This window comes from Acanthisitta chloris, unplaced genomic scaffold (assembly GCF_000695815.1).
Source record: "Acanthisitta chloris isolate BGI_N310 unplaced genomic scaffold, ASM69581v1 scaffold3034, whole genome shotgun sequence".
NCBI lineage: Eukaryota > Metazoa > Chordata > Aves > Passeriformes > Acanthisittidae > Acanthisitta > Acanthisitta chloris.
In genome coordinates this window covers 181,507-197,804 of record NW_008667560.1, presented here as the reverse complement: position 1 = coordinate 197,804, position 16,298 = coordinate 181,507, and the positions used below count along the sequence as shown (strand labels likewise).

At 49.8% G+C, this 16,298-nt stretch overlaps 1 protein-coding gene across 1 annotated transcript in view; it reads right to left on the bottom strand.

The window, feature by feature from the left end:
• Positions 1–8,714: 8,714 nt before the first annotated feature.
• Positions 8,715–16,298, bottom strand: part of LOC103800167 (breast carcinoma-amplified sequence 3-like) — a gene marked incomplete at its 5' end in the record, with an annotated part of 182,864 nt that continues 175,280 nt past the window's right edge. The window contains one exon of the mRNA XM_009072535.1: positions 8,715–8,863. Coding sequence (XP_009070783.1) covers positions 8,715–8,863 — 149 coding nt within the window. The remainder of the gene's footprint in view (positions 8,864–16,298) is intronic.

The window sequence follows — 16,298 nt, the reverse complement described above, 5'->3', positions numbered from 1 at the left end:
GGATGCTTCCCCCCTCCTCAAATCCCCTGCTGGGTGAGAGATCCTGCCTGTACCTGGGCAACAAAACCCCCAAGGACAGAGGATGTCCCGGGCTGGGTCCTGCCCTGGTGTTCAATCCCTCCTTAGTTTTATTTGTAAATCGTGGGCACAGTCCCCTCCCCGGTTGCCCCATGGGGGTCACTCAGCCCTCCTGGCCCCCAGTCCTCCTTTTTTTTCTCCCTGTTTGGGACCAGGAGTTCGGCAGAAGTTAGAGGATGAAAGGAGGGGTGAGTGAACCGGCCCTGGGTGGGCAGAGCTGGCGGGAGCTCACATCTTGGCCTGGCTGCTTCAGATGGGATCCGGGAACACGTCTGGAATCACATCTAAAGCAGGATCTGACGCCGCTGTTCCCACGTCACGTGAGTTGTGGTTTTTGGTCTAAGGTTTGACTTTTAGGATTGCAGAAAATCACCGTCTTGTGTTTGCAGGAGAGAGCATTTCCTTGCTGAGAGAATAAAACCAGACAGAATAAATCATTCTGGTCCTGGGCAGGAATAACACTTTTCATTGCACCTGTCCCTTTCCTGGGTCATGAACAAATTTGACTTACACCAGCACTGAACTTTGTTCACATTTCCTCCAAAACTCGGTGCTTCTCCGAGCTGCTTTCTGCGAGGCACGAAGAGGTGGAGCAGGGCTTTACAGGCAGGACAGGCTCTTCTCAAAGAATTCTTGAAACTAGTCTGCAAACTCAAACTGCTGTGGGCCAATGCCCCATCATGGCCCTGGATCTCACACCATTCCTGGGCACCTCTGCATTGCACTTCGTTTTCTTATTACTCAGCTTTTTATCTTGTTCTGGGGGATTCGGGGGTCTTGGCATGGGCACACAGTGAGCATGCAGAAACCTGCCATCCTCAAGCCTCTTTTCTCCAGCTCCTCAACCACATGAGCTCTGCAGTGCTGGCAGATTGCTCTCCAGGCATGTTTTCCATGGATACCTCAACGGAGGCGGCACCAAATAACAAGTAAATAACAGCCCCCGACGCCGGGCTGCCAGCACAAAGCAAGCAATTGCCCTTCACGCAGGTCACTAATCTCTTGACACATGGTCTTTGAGACCTGGGCCATGGGGAGGGAGGCTGAAAGGGAAGAAAAGATAGTGGGGACAATGGCAGGGCCGCCGGCTGGCTAATAACCCCTCTCCCGGCTTTGTCTGGGTACACTCAGCTCGACAATCTCTGCAGAAAAAAAAATAAATACACTCCTGCCCCCACCGCGAGGGTCCTGACTCACCAGGCGAAGTGCAAAGCACGAGATGCTGCAGGTATTAATAGCCCCCGTTTTTGTAGCCAGCAGTAATTCTCTCCCGTGTTTTCCCCTCCCTGCTGAAAACAAACCCTTCACTTGATCCGTTTGTCCTCTCCAGTTGCCATCTGTCTTCCATCCTTCCAATCTCACCTTAAAAACAGAGCCTCTTGAGCAAATCCTGCGCGCCGTCCCCGCGTGCCGTCTCGCCCGGCGCGGGCCTGACACTCCCAGCGCTCGCTCAAGTGGATTTGAGAGCGCACAGGACACGGTGGGATTAAGGCCACAGATTGTGCTGCTCCCCAGGCCGTGGAGCAAAGCCTGGCCCTGCAGCTCTGCAAGCCTCAGGGCTCTGCTCAGCTTCACACTGGTGAGGTGATCACTGCGTGGGCATCCCCATCCCTCTGCCCTTCAGGTTCCTTCCAGCACCTGAGCTCACCTCCCCGGATGCCTCTGGGGCTCTTTCTCTGCAGATGGTCACCCCTTGTGCCCTGGAGAGGAGGTTTTCATGCAGAGCTGTTTGCACAGATGTGGCAGGTGTTGTCCCACCTCATGGTGTCCCATCCCAGCTTGTCCCACAGCACCCAGAGGCAGCATCAGCAGGGCCAGGACGTGAATCACATCAAAGCACAGGCAGTGTGAGCTCTCGACCTCTGCAGCCTCTCTGAGAGGACAGTGCCCGTGCAGATGTTCAGCAGCAGCTTTTCTCAATTACTGAGAGCAGCAGAATTTACCAGAAAAGTCAGGGAAGGGAAGGAGTCCTGGCCTGTGAAGGAGCCACAGCAAAGAGCCCACGCATCCCTTGCAGCTTCATGCCATGGGTCAGAGCAGCACATCATTGTCTCTCTCCATTTTAGCATCATTATTACATTACCCCATGCTCCCCTTGCTATGGTAGGGGTCACCTGCTCCCATCAAAATCTTGGTCTTGTTTAGTAAAATCCCAGCTTGAAGAACTTCGTGGACTTAGGTGTGAGCTCACAACCACACTTGACACAGTGAGATTCCTCCTGGAAAATAAACCCACAGATATCAAAGCCAATTGCATGGCCTACAGCAGGGTGACACTTGGTGTTCTTTTTGTTGAGCCTGGCAAGGGCAGCCCTGATCCTGCCCAGCTCCAACTAACACCCAGGAGCAGGAGTCTCGTGGTCCAGCCAGTCACCCGGGTAGGACAATGGCATCACTCCCACATGACAGCTGGACTTTCCCCTTTCGACAGCAGAAAGAACAAAATTCCATGTACCTTGAGAGGTGGCTGCAGTGTGGACACCCTGGTGTGGGAGGAGAGGCAGTGGGACGTGTCCATCCCTCCCATAGAGGGATCTGGGGAGTGGGTGTGAGGTGGGGTGGGCAGGCAGGGTACAGGGACAGCTCTTCACCCTGGGCTGCAGGTGCTGTCTCTGGTTTTCTGCTTGAATGAAGCTGTTGGTCTGAACAAGACTCATTACCTTCAGCCCACAGCAGACCCTTGCCAAAGTCCTCTCCTCCTGTTGTTCAGAAATGACAGTGATTGCCCATCCTTCCCACCCAGACTGCCAGGTATGGCTCATCCCAGCCGACACACCTAGTGAACCCTCCTCTTGGGGCAGTGCAGAGACACTGCTCACTCCCAAACACACCACACAGGGCCCTGACCCCCTGTCTCCTGACCCCAAGATGTATTTAAGTCACCATCAGCTTTTTTTCCATGGCCCCTTGAGCTGGCACTGCCCAGAGAAGGAGCTGGAGGGAGATGGGCTGGGTGGGAGTGGGATTAGTGCCCAGCTGGCACTGAGCTGCCACATGGGCACTGGCACCAACCTCTTATTAATGTCCTGTAATAATATTGTAAATACTCACAGGGAAGTCATTACATCCTATAAAAGAAGCAGCAGCCTGTGGTTTGAGCCAGGATCGGTTCACGACACTTGCCTTAAAGAGACGTTTCATGTCTCGTTTATAGATTAGATTTTAACCTGACAACCTTTTAACATTGTATTAAATTAGAAATTAACTTCGTATGGCTGCTCACCGGATAATTGACCCTCTGATAGGCTGAGTGCTAGGGAATATTTCAGATACCTTGCAGTCGGTGAAGTTCCCAAGAAAACTCAGAGCCTCCTCCTTGATCTAGACCAGGGCTTTGCTATTAATTAGTATCAGGTGGCAGGAGGGAGAGCTGCCAGGGAGCAGCATCCCTGCTGTGCCATGCCCATCCCCAGGGATGCAGGGAAAAGACAGAGGGGACAGGGCAGGCTGCAAGCCCCTGACCCTGCTGCCAGTGTTTTAGTGTAATTTCCTGCAAGCAGAAATTCCCAAGAAAGGCAAAAACTCAGCCTGGGAACTCACTGACAGATGCACAGCTTCAAATTACATCTGAGCCCAGCGAGGTGGCAATTGATGGGACAGTGTCAATGCCCAGGCACAGCCAGGAGTGGCTGTGTGCCCCAAAGGACGTGTGGCACTTCTCCCAGGCTGGATTCTGCCCTGGGAAACGCCAGGTCAAGGGCTGATCCTGCTTGTGGGCAGAGTTGGAGGAGTGAGGCATCACTCAGGACAGGGAGGCAGCGACTCTGCCACGTCCCTGGGCCAGCTCTGGAGTTAGTGACTTGTATCCCACCGTGTCCTGCCTTTTGCTTTCACCAGGGTAGAGGCATTTTCTGTGATAACTGAAACCTGCTCCCAGCACGTGCAGAAGGTGGGAATGCCAAACCCAGAGACATCAGCCAGAGGAGTTTCACTCTGTTCTGCTGGGAGGACTCTTCATTCCGTGCCCAGTTTACACTTGTATTCAATTAATGGTATGGAACAGCGTGAGATTAACCAGCCCCTGTGTGTTTTACACCCAAGGGATGGCAGGGCTGGATGCTCTGGATGCTGTGCCAGGGCAGGGACAGGTGAGAGGCACAGCTGAAGCTTCTTGTGTCTTCCTAGTTCTGTTCTCACCTGCTCTGTACTTTGACCTGGGGAGCCACGAGCTCAGTCTCTGCTGGTGCAGTCACCAGGACAGACCCTGCTGCTGCAGACAGATGCTTGTCCCAGTGCCTTTTCCATCTGTGAAACAGGCCAAGCAGTGAATTCAATTATTTTTTTCCTAGCACATAAGCCACTAATCATTTATTGCATAAAAAAACCCCTCGTCTCCACAACTTTTGTTCCCGTTTTATCCAATTCAAACGCAGGCTAAAAAAAAAAGTTTCATTTTCTCTTTTTTTTTTTTGCAATCACAAAGATCTCAGCCCCATTGACTCGCTAATTGTAAGCACTCAAATGGTGAGGTTTAAAGTTACACTTAGCAGCTGTGAAACATTAGGGTGAAGTGATTACAACCTACTGGAGGATACCGAACATTTTTACAATATCTCAGGAGCATAAGGGAAAGACAACAGGAAATGGCGCAAACTTTTCCTACCCTGCACAGCAACAAGCCAGAGCAAAGGAGTGAGAAAATAAATGTAGAGACGTGGCACAGATGCAGTTTTGGAGCCTCAAAAAGTGACTAAGGAAGCTCTGGTGAGAGCCCCATGGATTTACCCCCTTGCTGGAGCAGTCAGAGAGGAGGGAGAGCTGCGTTCACAGATTTCACAGCTGCACTTTGCAGCAAAACTCTGCTCCTGGGGGTCTGCTGGGGTAGGAGGACGGAGGTCTTGGTGCTATTTTGCCCTTCGTCAGTCCTTTGCCTTTGCCTTCTGCCATCCTTGTCACCAGCAAATGTCACTCTGGGGCTGAGGAATGATGCTTGAGGTAGGACAACCCTTGGCTTGGAGGGTTTGTGGGGGTAGATCCCCATGGGGGCTCAGTGTTGCCAGCAAAGCAACCAAAACTGAGCCCCACATGTTCTGCAAAGTGCCATGAAACACCAGCCCTGATGGTTATACCCAGGCCCTGGGCTGGTTCTGAGGTTTGATTTCATTTGAACTCCAAGCTGTCACATTTGGAGAACCTTTGACTTGCCAGTTCTTTTCAAACAGCCTCCCATGATTTAAGCCTGCTACACGTGTGTGTTTATTACAGAAACCAGGGTAGGATAAGAAAGCAATATTTCATGTTAATTCATGAAATCTGAACTCAACTTTTAATAGAAGAGCCCCACTTTATGCACAGAGTGATATACAGTCTGCCCTGCTTTAAATGAGACGTTTTGCCTTTTGAACTCAGCAGGAGCTCACTGCTTACTACTACTGGAAACAGTTTAAAAACCTGCAAGTCCGCATGTCTTTTGGGCCCTTTGGTTTATATCATGGCACAACATTCTTGCTGGGCTGCCTGAGACCTCCTGCCAGCTGCTGAGCTTGAAAACCTGCTGTTTCAGAAACTCACCTGGAGTATTTCCACAGCAATGGAGCCACTCATCAAAATCCTGCAAAGTCCTCTGGTTATTTTAGCTTTAAGTGGGGTTTGGTTCAGGCCCTTAGACTGAAGTTCTGGTTGTGTTAGGGCAAACCTCTCGTAGGAGCAGCTTCTAGACAGCATCAAGTGACAGAAATACTCCCTCCTGGTGCCTGAAAAAGAGTTATCATATGGTTGCTGAGGTTAAGGAGGAGGAAAGGTGGCACTCAGTGGAAAAGGAGGTGGATTTTGTGTGTAGGGTAAAGGCAGGGCCATGGGTGGGAGCAGGAACGTGTTGTGAGTGAGGAACACAGTGCAGGGATGTGTTGAATCAGACCCTATGGAATTGCTGACTAATCAGACCCTATAGAATTATTATTTAATCAGATCCTATGGAGTTATTGCCAAATCAGACCCTATAAAATTATCACTGAATCAGACTCTACAGAGTTATTGTTGGATCAAACCTTACAGAATTATTGATGAATCTGGGGTCATCATTCATACATCTGAATGTAGGGATAACCATACAGAGTTATCAATGAATCAGATGCTATAGATTTATTGCTGTATCAGATCCTATAAAGTAATCAATGGATCACACCCTATACAGTCACCATTGCAACACACTCAGTTTTCTCTGGCTCACAGAGGAGCTGGAACTCAGTGGTTATTCTGCTGGGTCATCTGTGAAAGTATCAAATTAAAGTTAAATTAGCCACCTCATAGCAATGCTTGCTTTCTTTTTTTTTTTTTTTTTTTTTTTAAGCTCTAGGCTTTCTTAACAGTTTGGCTACAGGGCTATCAACAGAAGGGAATTTAGGACATTCTTTTCAATGAACCAGACTGAAAATATTTTGGTACAGCCCCAGTTTGTAGGGTTTTTTTTTTTCGAAACCCCCCACCCCCCCTTTCCCCTTTAAACAAAACATCCTGATTCAAAGGAGCTTCTTGCAGACTGGGAATTTCCACATGGCCATATTGCAGCACTTATAAAAAGTGATTTAAAGCCTGCCAACAACAAATACATTTGCAATGACACCACTCTGTGTTATGTGCTATCCTACTTTGTGTGCTCAGTAAGAACCAGCCAAGCTGTCCCAGGCAGGAGGGAGAAGAGTTGCCTTCCTTCCTCGGCGAGAACTTTGTCCCTTACCCCTGCTCCTTGGAAAGCCTGAAAGGAAACAAGCATCACGGTGACAACACAATCCCTTCTGTATGTGTTAATCTGGATTTTGTTTGAACTTTTGGAGCTGACCTTGGCTTGAACCGTGTTAAAAACCCTGACTGGTGTGGACTGACTTGACCCTGCGGTCCCATTTGTCCGCAGTGCCAGCCCTACCCTCATCCCCTTACTTCAAGCCATTATTTTACAGACAAAAAGGAACATAGCATTACAGCAGATATAGCCAGCAGGCCAGAGCTGTGAGTACTTACTTACAGGCAAACTCTCCTCTGATTTCTTCCCAAGGAAGTTTTTTTTTCGCTTGAGAAGGAACTAACTGAAAACCAAGCAAGAAACTGAAATTATTGCTGTAAACTCTCAGTTTTTATTAGTGTTTTCCAAGCCTGAAGAAAACCAAACCTTCTGAGTGGCTGTGCTACAGTTAAAAACAACCCCCCAAAAAAAAAAACAAGGCCAAGACTGAATTGAGTATTTGGTGTTTGGGGATGGAGTAGGAAGAGGGTGGTCGGTTCTGCATCCCTTGGTGTGGCTGGTTTAAGCCGTAAGAGTGCGAGAAGATTTGTGGGTTTAGATAGTTTCCTCCTCCTTGCCATGACTCAAACAGCTTCTATTAAAAACAAGTAGTGGGAAGGAAATTTCATAAGCTGACAGTCCCATCTCACTCTGCTTCTCGACACCAGTTGGCTGAGACGGAGGAATTCGTGTGGTTATGATGTGTGAGCCCAGGACTGTTTTATCAGCAGAGTTATGCAGAGCTAGTTTGCACTGTGCACGTTCAGAAGGTTCAGGCTCTTACATGGGTCTGCAAAGCTTCTGCTGCAGGATCCTGTAAGAGAACAGAGGGAGGTGTCTGTGCTTCCAGCACCCTGGTCCTTCAGTGAGATGGAGCATCAGGGCCCCAAGGAGCTGGAGATGGGCTCAGACACCCAGAGATGGGTGCTGGCTGTGTTGGTTTTCAGAGGTGCCAAGTACCTAAATTTAGGTGGCACACCACCTAAATACCTTGTTTTTAAAAATCCCATCCTTGCACACAGGGATGAGGAAGTGAGGAGGTAAAACCAAGCTAGACTGGCTGCCTAACAACCACTGATGGCTTTAATTAAAGCCCTGGAGTTAGTAAATATGCACAGTCTGGTCCAGGGAGATATACAAAGCCACAGTCAGCCCAAGCAACACTCCACCAACATTGCCATTTAAGCAGTTTCTTGTTTAACTTAGATTTATTCAATGACACATGCATTTCTGGACAGATATCCGAGTTCCAACGAACAACTTTTATAACCAAATATGAGAAATCTGGGACTGCAGTTAGTCAATTAAGTACATTTCTAAAATACATGACTAGAAGAAAACCGGAGCGACAGAGAGAATTCTTCCAAAGAACAAAAAAAAAAAAAGAAACATTGCCATTTGTAATACTCCTGGCATTGCTGAGTATCAGAAGGGAAGGAGAGCAGCAAGGAGATGCGACGAGGAAGGAAGAACATTATCAACCCTGTCCACAGAAAGTCCTCCAGTTTCCAGTCTCTCCAGTTCATCCATTAATGCTCGGCACTTTCACGAAGGGCGAGAGCTCCTCTGAGTTAGGGAGATTCCATCACCTCTCAACACACGGAACGAGCTGCGAATGGCCGCGAAACCCAAAAACGGCTTAGAAAAATTTCTCCTTGCCCAACCTCTCCCTGGAGACAGCGAGAAAAGAAGCCGCAGAGCTATGAGGACTGAAGAACAGAGCCTCTTCATATTGCACAGGAACACAAAGTCAAGATTGCGTTGAGTATGTTTCGGGAAGGTTTGGGAGTCGTCACCGCTCGTCAGGGTAACGAGAACCATCCCGTGCCGCGGCGAGCTGGCAGGTGACAGACACAGCGGGGCTCTTGGGGCAGAGGGGGCTCGTTACCCTGTCTGGAGCTCTCCTTGGAAGTTGGGTTTAAGGGAATCCCGTGGGGAACAGGCTGAGGGGCTGGTTCTCGTTAGTGGGGAGGGGTGACCGGTAGCCGTCGAAGTTGCGCGGGATGCTGCCGCTGGTGGAACCAGAGCTGTTACTGAGCGTCTCTATGCTTCCCTCTCGCTGAAGCTCTGCAAGGGGAAGAGAGAGCAGGTCCTGGTTAGTGTTTTGGAGGAACCCAGAGAGGTCAGACAGGGGTTTTATTGACACATCTCTTTGTGGCAGCGTTGCTCTAACCTTTGCTCATCACCCATCTTTTCTGGGGTGGGCTGGGAAGCAATCCTGAGGCATTCCAGCTCCTGGTTCTACCGCTCTGCTGAGCTCCCATCTCCCAGGATGGAGACATCACCTGCTGCCTGGCAGAGCTGTCCCTCTCCTGGGGATGAAGCCACCGACCCACAACACGTCAGGACTTGGTAGCGGGGATGGCCATGACTGAACTGAGCGAGGTGTGAGTGGGATGGTGGCAGGTGATGGAATATTTTCCCTCCCCACGATTCTGGGAAGGGGAACTGGCAGCAGCCACTTACTGGTGGTATGTCCCAGAGTGCATAACCACTGCCATTCTCTACCTTGGGAACACCAGGGACTTTCCACAACCCAAACGGACACCAATAACTCTGCTGTTTCAAGTCAAAGAGAAAAATATCCCCTTTCCTGAGCTGTGCCTCAAAGCAAAACAGAAAGCAGCCTGGCTGTGACTCTTCCCTGTGCTGGTCACACACATCCAGACACCTCCCAAAGCCTTAACTGCTCCCTAATCTTGAAGCAGGAGGATTTTTGTGTGTGCAGGGCACTGTTTCCAACCGTGGGCTCTCTGTGAGCCACTCAGAGCCAGCAGTTTCCTCAGGGGCAGTGAGCAGCATCCCTGGGCAGCACTCAGCGGTGGCATGCAGCGGTGAGATTAGGCAGAGCCCCACGTACACCACAGGAATCCTCTCCCAGACTACAAGAAATACTCTGGTGAGCTAAGACACACGGCCTGGGCTGGAGGGCACGGCACGGGGACTGGAGCTAGGGGCAAATTCCTCTGCTGCCAAGGGGGTTAAAGGACCTAAAGTAGCTACAGGCTGGAAAGGGACTTGTTACAAGGGCATGGAGTGGCTTTAGACTGAAAGGAACTAGGTTTAGATGGGATATTAGGAAGGAATTCTTCCCTGTGAGGTGCTGAGGCACTGGCACAGGTTGCCCAGAAGCTGTAGCTGCTCCATCCCTGGGAGTGTTTCAGGCCAGGTTGGATGGGGCTTGGAGCAACCTGGGCTGGTGGAAGGTGTCCCTGCCCATGGTAAGAGGTGGAATGAGATGATCTTGAAGGTCCCTGTCAACCCAAATCATTCTCTGGTTCTACATAAGGCACGGGGTGAACCCCTGGAGGACACAGGCAGCTTGTCCTGTCCCTGCAGTCAAGTTTTGCTCGGGTGGAAAGGAGCTGCAGGAGCTGGAAGAACTATCTCTGCTAAATGTTCCTACACCTCTGCCACTTCCACTGCCTCACCTGGGATATTTAACCTCCTGCAAACACCCTCCTGCTGCAGTGGAACTCTGTGATAAGGACAGATTCATACAAAAAGTGCACAGAAGAGCAGAAAAGACAGTTCTTCCCTAAACCATAAAGCATCCCAGCCCAGCATCCCTGGACACTGCCCTGCTCCCCTCACTGCCTGAGCAGGGCCAGCAGCCTGGTGAGCACACACCTACCAGGGAGGCTTTAATCCTTTATCCTGGAGGTAACCTGCAATGGAGATAATCTGCCCAGGATACAAGGAAAATAAGCAAGCTGGTGAGTCACCGTGTAAGCAGCAATGAGAATGACCTCAGCTGCATTCACCACCATTTCTTGCCAGTATTTGCTGAAGGAATGTCCATGTCTAAACCCTCTTCATTTTCCTCACATCCTCACTCTCCCATGAGTTCAGGAAGTACAAACAGTAATTTAAATCAGAAATGAGTGGCGTATCCCACACTAATACTGTGCTTATCCTGTCTGATTTGGGGCTTTTATCTCCCTCAGCACACAGCTGGCTTCGGTTAAACGTCCCACGTCAGAGCTCGGGGCGCTGAGCTGGCTGGGCTGGGCTCCCCCAAACAGCAGCACAGCTCCTCGTGGGGTCACCTCCCTCTCCTTTCAACCTAGGATTGATTTTCAGGTAAACAACTGTGGCAAAAAAAGGGAGAGAGTCTGAACGAGGAGCGTTTCTTTTCCCTGTAGCTCCCGCCTGGCTGTTTCTGCCCCTCAGGGCTGAGCTGCTGTCCTGCCCTTCTGTGTGGGACCCCACACCCTGCCGGGATGGGAAATGTGGGTTTTTCTGGGGGCTGCAGGATTTCTGCAGCCTGCAGAGCTGTCACCTCTGCGGGGCCAGCCAGGGGGTGGCACTGCAGAGACTGATGCCAGCCAGGGAAAACAGCACAAACTCGGGGAGACACAGGGGCGCAGGGTCAGGATGGGCTCTCAGCCCACAGCTCTGAGCGTGGCTCCCTCAGCTCCCCTGCCTGCTGCCAGGCAGGAAAAACTGACAATCTGCCACAGGGAGAGGGACGAAAGAGACTGGAGAAGAGGTGCAGAGGCTCGGGAGGAACCGGAGGATGTTTCCCATCCCTCCAGCCCATGCTGAGTTCAGAAGGGTCAGGCTAAAACTTGGGGAGCTCCCACATCTGAGCTGCCATCCCAAGCTCTGTGGATGGTAAAGGTACACATTCCCCATGGAATATGAGTCCCAAACATCCCAGCAGTGTGAGCCCTCTTGCTCTGGAACTAATTACCCAGCGAGGCAGACGAGCAGTGTATTTTGATACCTAAGGAAACCCAGTAAAACTCCTGAGTGCTGCTGCAGAGAGCACTGCTGTGCTCAGGAAATTGGGCTCTTGCCCTCACCCTCTCCTGGCTCTTGAGCAGGGCTGGGTCACACGAGGGGTGCAATTAGCCATTACACGGTCACCAGGGACTACCTGCCTGCACATCTGACCCCTTGGATCACAGGCAGCACATTTGCCTACCTTCCCCCAGATTTGTCAGTTTCCTTGATAAAAAATAAAATATAAAAAAAAAAGAATCCAGTGCATGCTATTATTTTTCCCTCCAGCAGGACAGGGCACAGCAGAGGAACATCAATGCCATTCCCAAGGGAAGCTCAGACAAGACTGGGAATGGCTCCATGACGTGGGGACAACATTCCTGTTACGGAGTGAAAAGTGGAGGATGATTTCGGATAGACCTGATGCCTGGATAGAGCCAAGAAGTGCAGAAGAGCCACCATGGCATAGTGGGAGTGTTGGGCATGAGGAGAGAAAGGTCCCTATGGACAGACAGTGCCTTTCCACCACCCTAAGATAGAGCAGCCAAACCCTGTGGCACAGCTGAAGGAGGTTTAATCCTTCCCAGACCTGTATAAGACACATCACATAACTGGTCAGATCACCAAAGTCCTCTGTGCTGGGAACACACTTGCTTAAAAACACAAAATAGAAGCAAACCCAAGGATTCCCCCATGGAAAGATGGGACTGGGTGGCAGGAGAGCCCAGAGCAGCAGGATCAGTGCTCAGCAGTGCAGGACACAACAAGTGATTTCGTTTCCTTCGGTGGAGTTACGCCAGGAATGGACTTGGCCCCAGCCTGTCTGAGGGTTATTGTATCTGCATTCCCCCATGCATATACTGTCGAGATGTATTAACTTCCTTAAATGTACCAGTAAAACAACCTCTTATGATACACTTTAATGAACTTGTACAGTAGCCAACAAATTGTGCATCATATAAAACCCATTCGGCCTTATAGACTCTCTGGCTATTTTGTAATAACTGCAATTTGCTTCTGCTGAAGCAAGATAACCAGGGTTGAGAAGTCAGGCTTTACAGAAACCTAAATATTTGATTTGGGGGGGAGTGGGTGGGAGAAGGAAGAAAGGGGCCTCTGGGAGCTATTTCTGGGGTCAAAATAACATGAGACCTGCTCTTCTCGTAGCATTTCCACCATCAAGGAAATGAAATACTGTGAGAAGACCAGCACTTGCATTATTTTGGCCCCATAAATGGCTCCCTGAGGCTTTCAGAAGCCCGTGAAAAACAAACACAAATACAAATAAATGCTAATACTGGAAACGTAAATACTAAAACCTGCCCAACGTCCCCGGAGGAAACGACTCACAAAGTCCTGCCTGCCGAGGAGCTGCTGGGCTATATCCAAACAAAAAAAAAAAAAAAAAAAAAAAAGACGAAGGAGCTGGAACATCTGCTGAAGCCATGAGGAGAAAGTCACTTCAGGGGAGCTGGGAACAGCCCTGCCTGTGCTTTTGACAGTAACAGTAATGGGCACTGCTGGCATCACCCAGGGTCCCAGAGTAATGGGGATTTTCAGGGCACACACACTTTCCACCGTGGTGGAGGAGGCAGCAAAACTCCTGGTGGGGAGAGAGGGTGGCACGGCAAGGGTCCCCCACCTGCCCGTGGGCAGCTGTCCCCTCCCATGGCCCAGCAGCATCTGGCACACTGCAGGGCTGCAGGAACACTTGGAGAGCAACGAGGCATTGAAGGAGCTGTGAGCAGATGTTGGCTGCTCCCTGCTTGGCATCGCTTCCAGCCCGGCACCGGCACAGCCTCCCGCGGCGCGCACGCCGTGCCATGAGAAATTGAAAATGAAACCTCCCAGCAAACTGTTCTTTCTGCTGATATTCCCAACCAGGCTGTCCTGTCCCTTCGCCCTGAGCTGGCTGCAAGGAGGAGCTGCTCTAGGGACAGCCCAGGGTCTGCAGCTCTGGGGGAGTGATGCTGCCTGATGTCCAGCGAGGTGGCTGAACTCCTCAATTCCAGAAAGCTGCAGGACCTGTCAAAGGAGCCCATCAAATCCAGAAAGATCCAAAGCTCTGCCAAGCTTAAATGTGAAACCATTTTACAGGGCACATTAATTCAATGCCTGAAGAAAATCTATACAGCCCTCTTTTGCCCGGAACACTCATAAATTATGCTGCCTTTCTTATCCTGCTCTCCTGCCGTGGTCCACTCGAAGCCTTGGTATCTCCTTGATGCCTACTCAAAAATCTCCTCTCTGCTGCATTATTTCTTCTAATGGTTTTCTCCTTTCTCTCTGCTTGTTTTCCCCCCTTTTGCACAGTTTCAAAATATCCTCCCAAATCATTTTGCTGGAAGAGCTGACCCTTTCCTCTTACCTAGGGAGGCTGTGGTTGGAGCCGTGGCCAGGATAACTGATACAATGACAGCAGCCTGATGTGTCAGGGCAGTGGGGAAGCGGCAGCAACTCTGAATACAAGAATTATTCTTCATCATCTCAAACTGTCACAACACATTACCCTCAAAGCCGCAGCTCGCTGAAGGAGTGACCCTGCACTGAATGGGAGAGTGCTCGGGGAAAGAACTAATTGTAGCCTCTTTTCACACGTCAGTCACTTTTCACAGCACCAAGCCTTTCAAGCTCAACTAATGTCAAGTTCCCTTTTCCTTTTTGCTGGGCTGAGTATTTCTGATTTTTTAAGGATGGCATTTTTAAAGGAACAAGGTCTCTGGTGAGGGATGAGGCCAGGGAGGGGAGGGAAGGAAGCGTAGGAGCACGCAGCAGAAAGTCCATCGGATGCCCGAAGAAGACTCGTTAGGAATTAGACAATTAACAAGTAGGAATGCAGGAAGTGGGGTAATGGCCAGCAGAGCTCGAATCTCCTCAATTTCATTTCTGTCATTCACAGGAATTGTTTTGGGGAACTTTTCGGGCACTGAGAGGGCCACGAGTATGGGAATGCACTCAGCTCCTCTCTGGAATTGGGATGTGACACAGGTGTTTTCCAGGGGTGGGGGAGAGAAACGAGGTGCTGCTCACCTCTTCCCAGCCACCACTGGTTTTGTATATACAGCCAAAAGGCCCAAATTCAAACCTCATTTTAAAATCAAAGACCACTCCCTCCCTTTGGGAGCAGAAGTGAGGAGATTCCCTGCAGACAGAGCTCTGGGAATGGCAGCCCGGTCTGTGCTCATGGGCAGGAACACATAAGGGCCCTTGTCTTTAACTGAAATCCTGACATATTCCATAGCCAGGACTGTTTTTTCCCCCCTTCCATTTACACAATGCCCATCAGGGGGACTTGCAGAACTGACTGGGGCTTCTGAGTGTTACTTATTAACTGTAATGAATAATAATTATGGAGCTTCTGCCATCTGGATTTGCACTCCAAAGGGTCCTATATAAAGGGAACGCTAAAAGGCAATTTGTTCTGACACAATGGAAGTCTTGAGGATCTCTTAAACTGTTTGTAATTTACACAACGCTCCCCAGTGAATGGATTAGTTAAACATTTTAATTTTACTGATTGCTGCTGAAGGCAGTGGGGTGTGCTCCTCCTGAGGAGCTCACACTGCCACGGACGTTGCCACGCACTTGTACATGGAAGCTCTGCATCTTTCAGGATTTAGATAACACCCCAAACTCTGCTGGCTGCTTTTTCTCTACCTCTGCATGAACATTCCCTAGGAGCTTCACAACTGGTGCCACTGCTCCAACGTGGAGAAGAGCTCAAAAGCTGACGCGAGGGTCGGAAAGCGAAGTGGGATGCAGAAATATTGGGATGCTTGGAAAATACATTGCTGCTACTGCAGTTGGAGGGTTTTTTTTGAGTATTCCCATTTTTTTTTAACGAAATGCAATTATGCTAACGAGGGAGCTCTAATTATAATCCATCTCCAGCACCCCTGGCGGCTGCTGGGAGCGAGGGCCTGCGGAACTGCTCCAGCCCCGCGCGGGGACTCGCCGCTGGGGAGGGCAGAGGGGGCACTGCACCCCCGGGGAAACCTGTGCTTTTGGGTATTTGGCTGAAGAGAAATTGCTAATACCACATTGCAGTGAAATGAAAGCACTGAGCCCTCATTAAAGCTCTTAATTTTCCACGTTCCTTTTAATCCGAGACGGCTGAAATTTGTGGGTATTTGTGCATTGCTCCTTTCCAAAGGGAGCATAGATGGAAAGTCATTTCCCAGCTTTCTAGATTACTATCCTTACATGTTCATGTTCTTATGATCACGTTTAAAAGTCAATTAAAGCTGCTCTCTGCCCCAAGCCTTGTGCACATTCCCTTGTGCTCCAGCATCCAGTGCAGGCAGCTCTGGTGACTGATTTCCTCCGATGCTTTGGGTGGCTGTGATAGACCTGCCTAGGAAATGTTTCTTTTTCCTTGCTTTTTTTTTTTAAACCAGCAGTTTGATTTTAAACTCCATTCAAAAGAGGAAATTAAAAAAATTTCAAACTATGGCATTTGAAGACTGAAAACCAAGCCATATATGAAAACCATCTCATCCTGCCACAACCTGGAAGATGTTGAGACACCACAAAAGCACCTGCATTAAATTTGCAAATAAAGACTGGCAAACACTGCCTGAGCAACTTCTGTGAAATCAGGATTCAGTGGCCTATGTAAAATATTAGTTCCTGTCAAACTACCTTAGAGTAACTCTAATGCTGAGTCCACATAGAGTTTGTTCGTGCCATGCACTTGGAGATGAGACTTGGCATCTTGGAACAAAGGTGGCAGGAGCCAAGCAGGAGATGATGAGGTACAGGAGGCAGAAAAGAA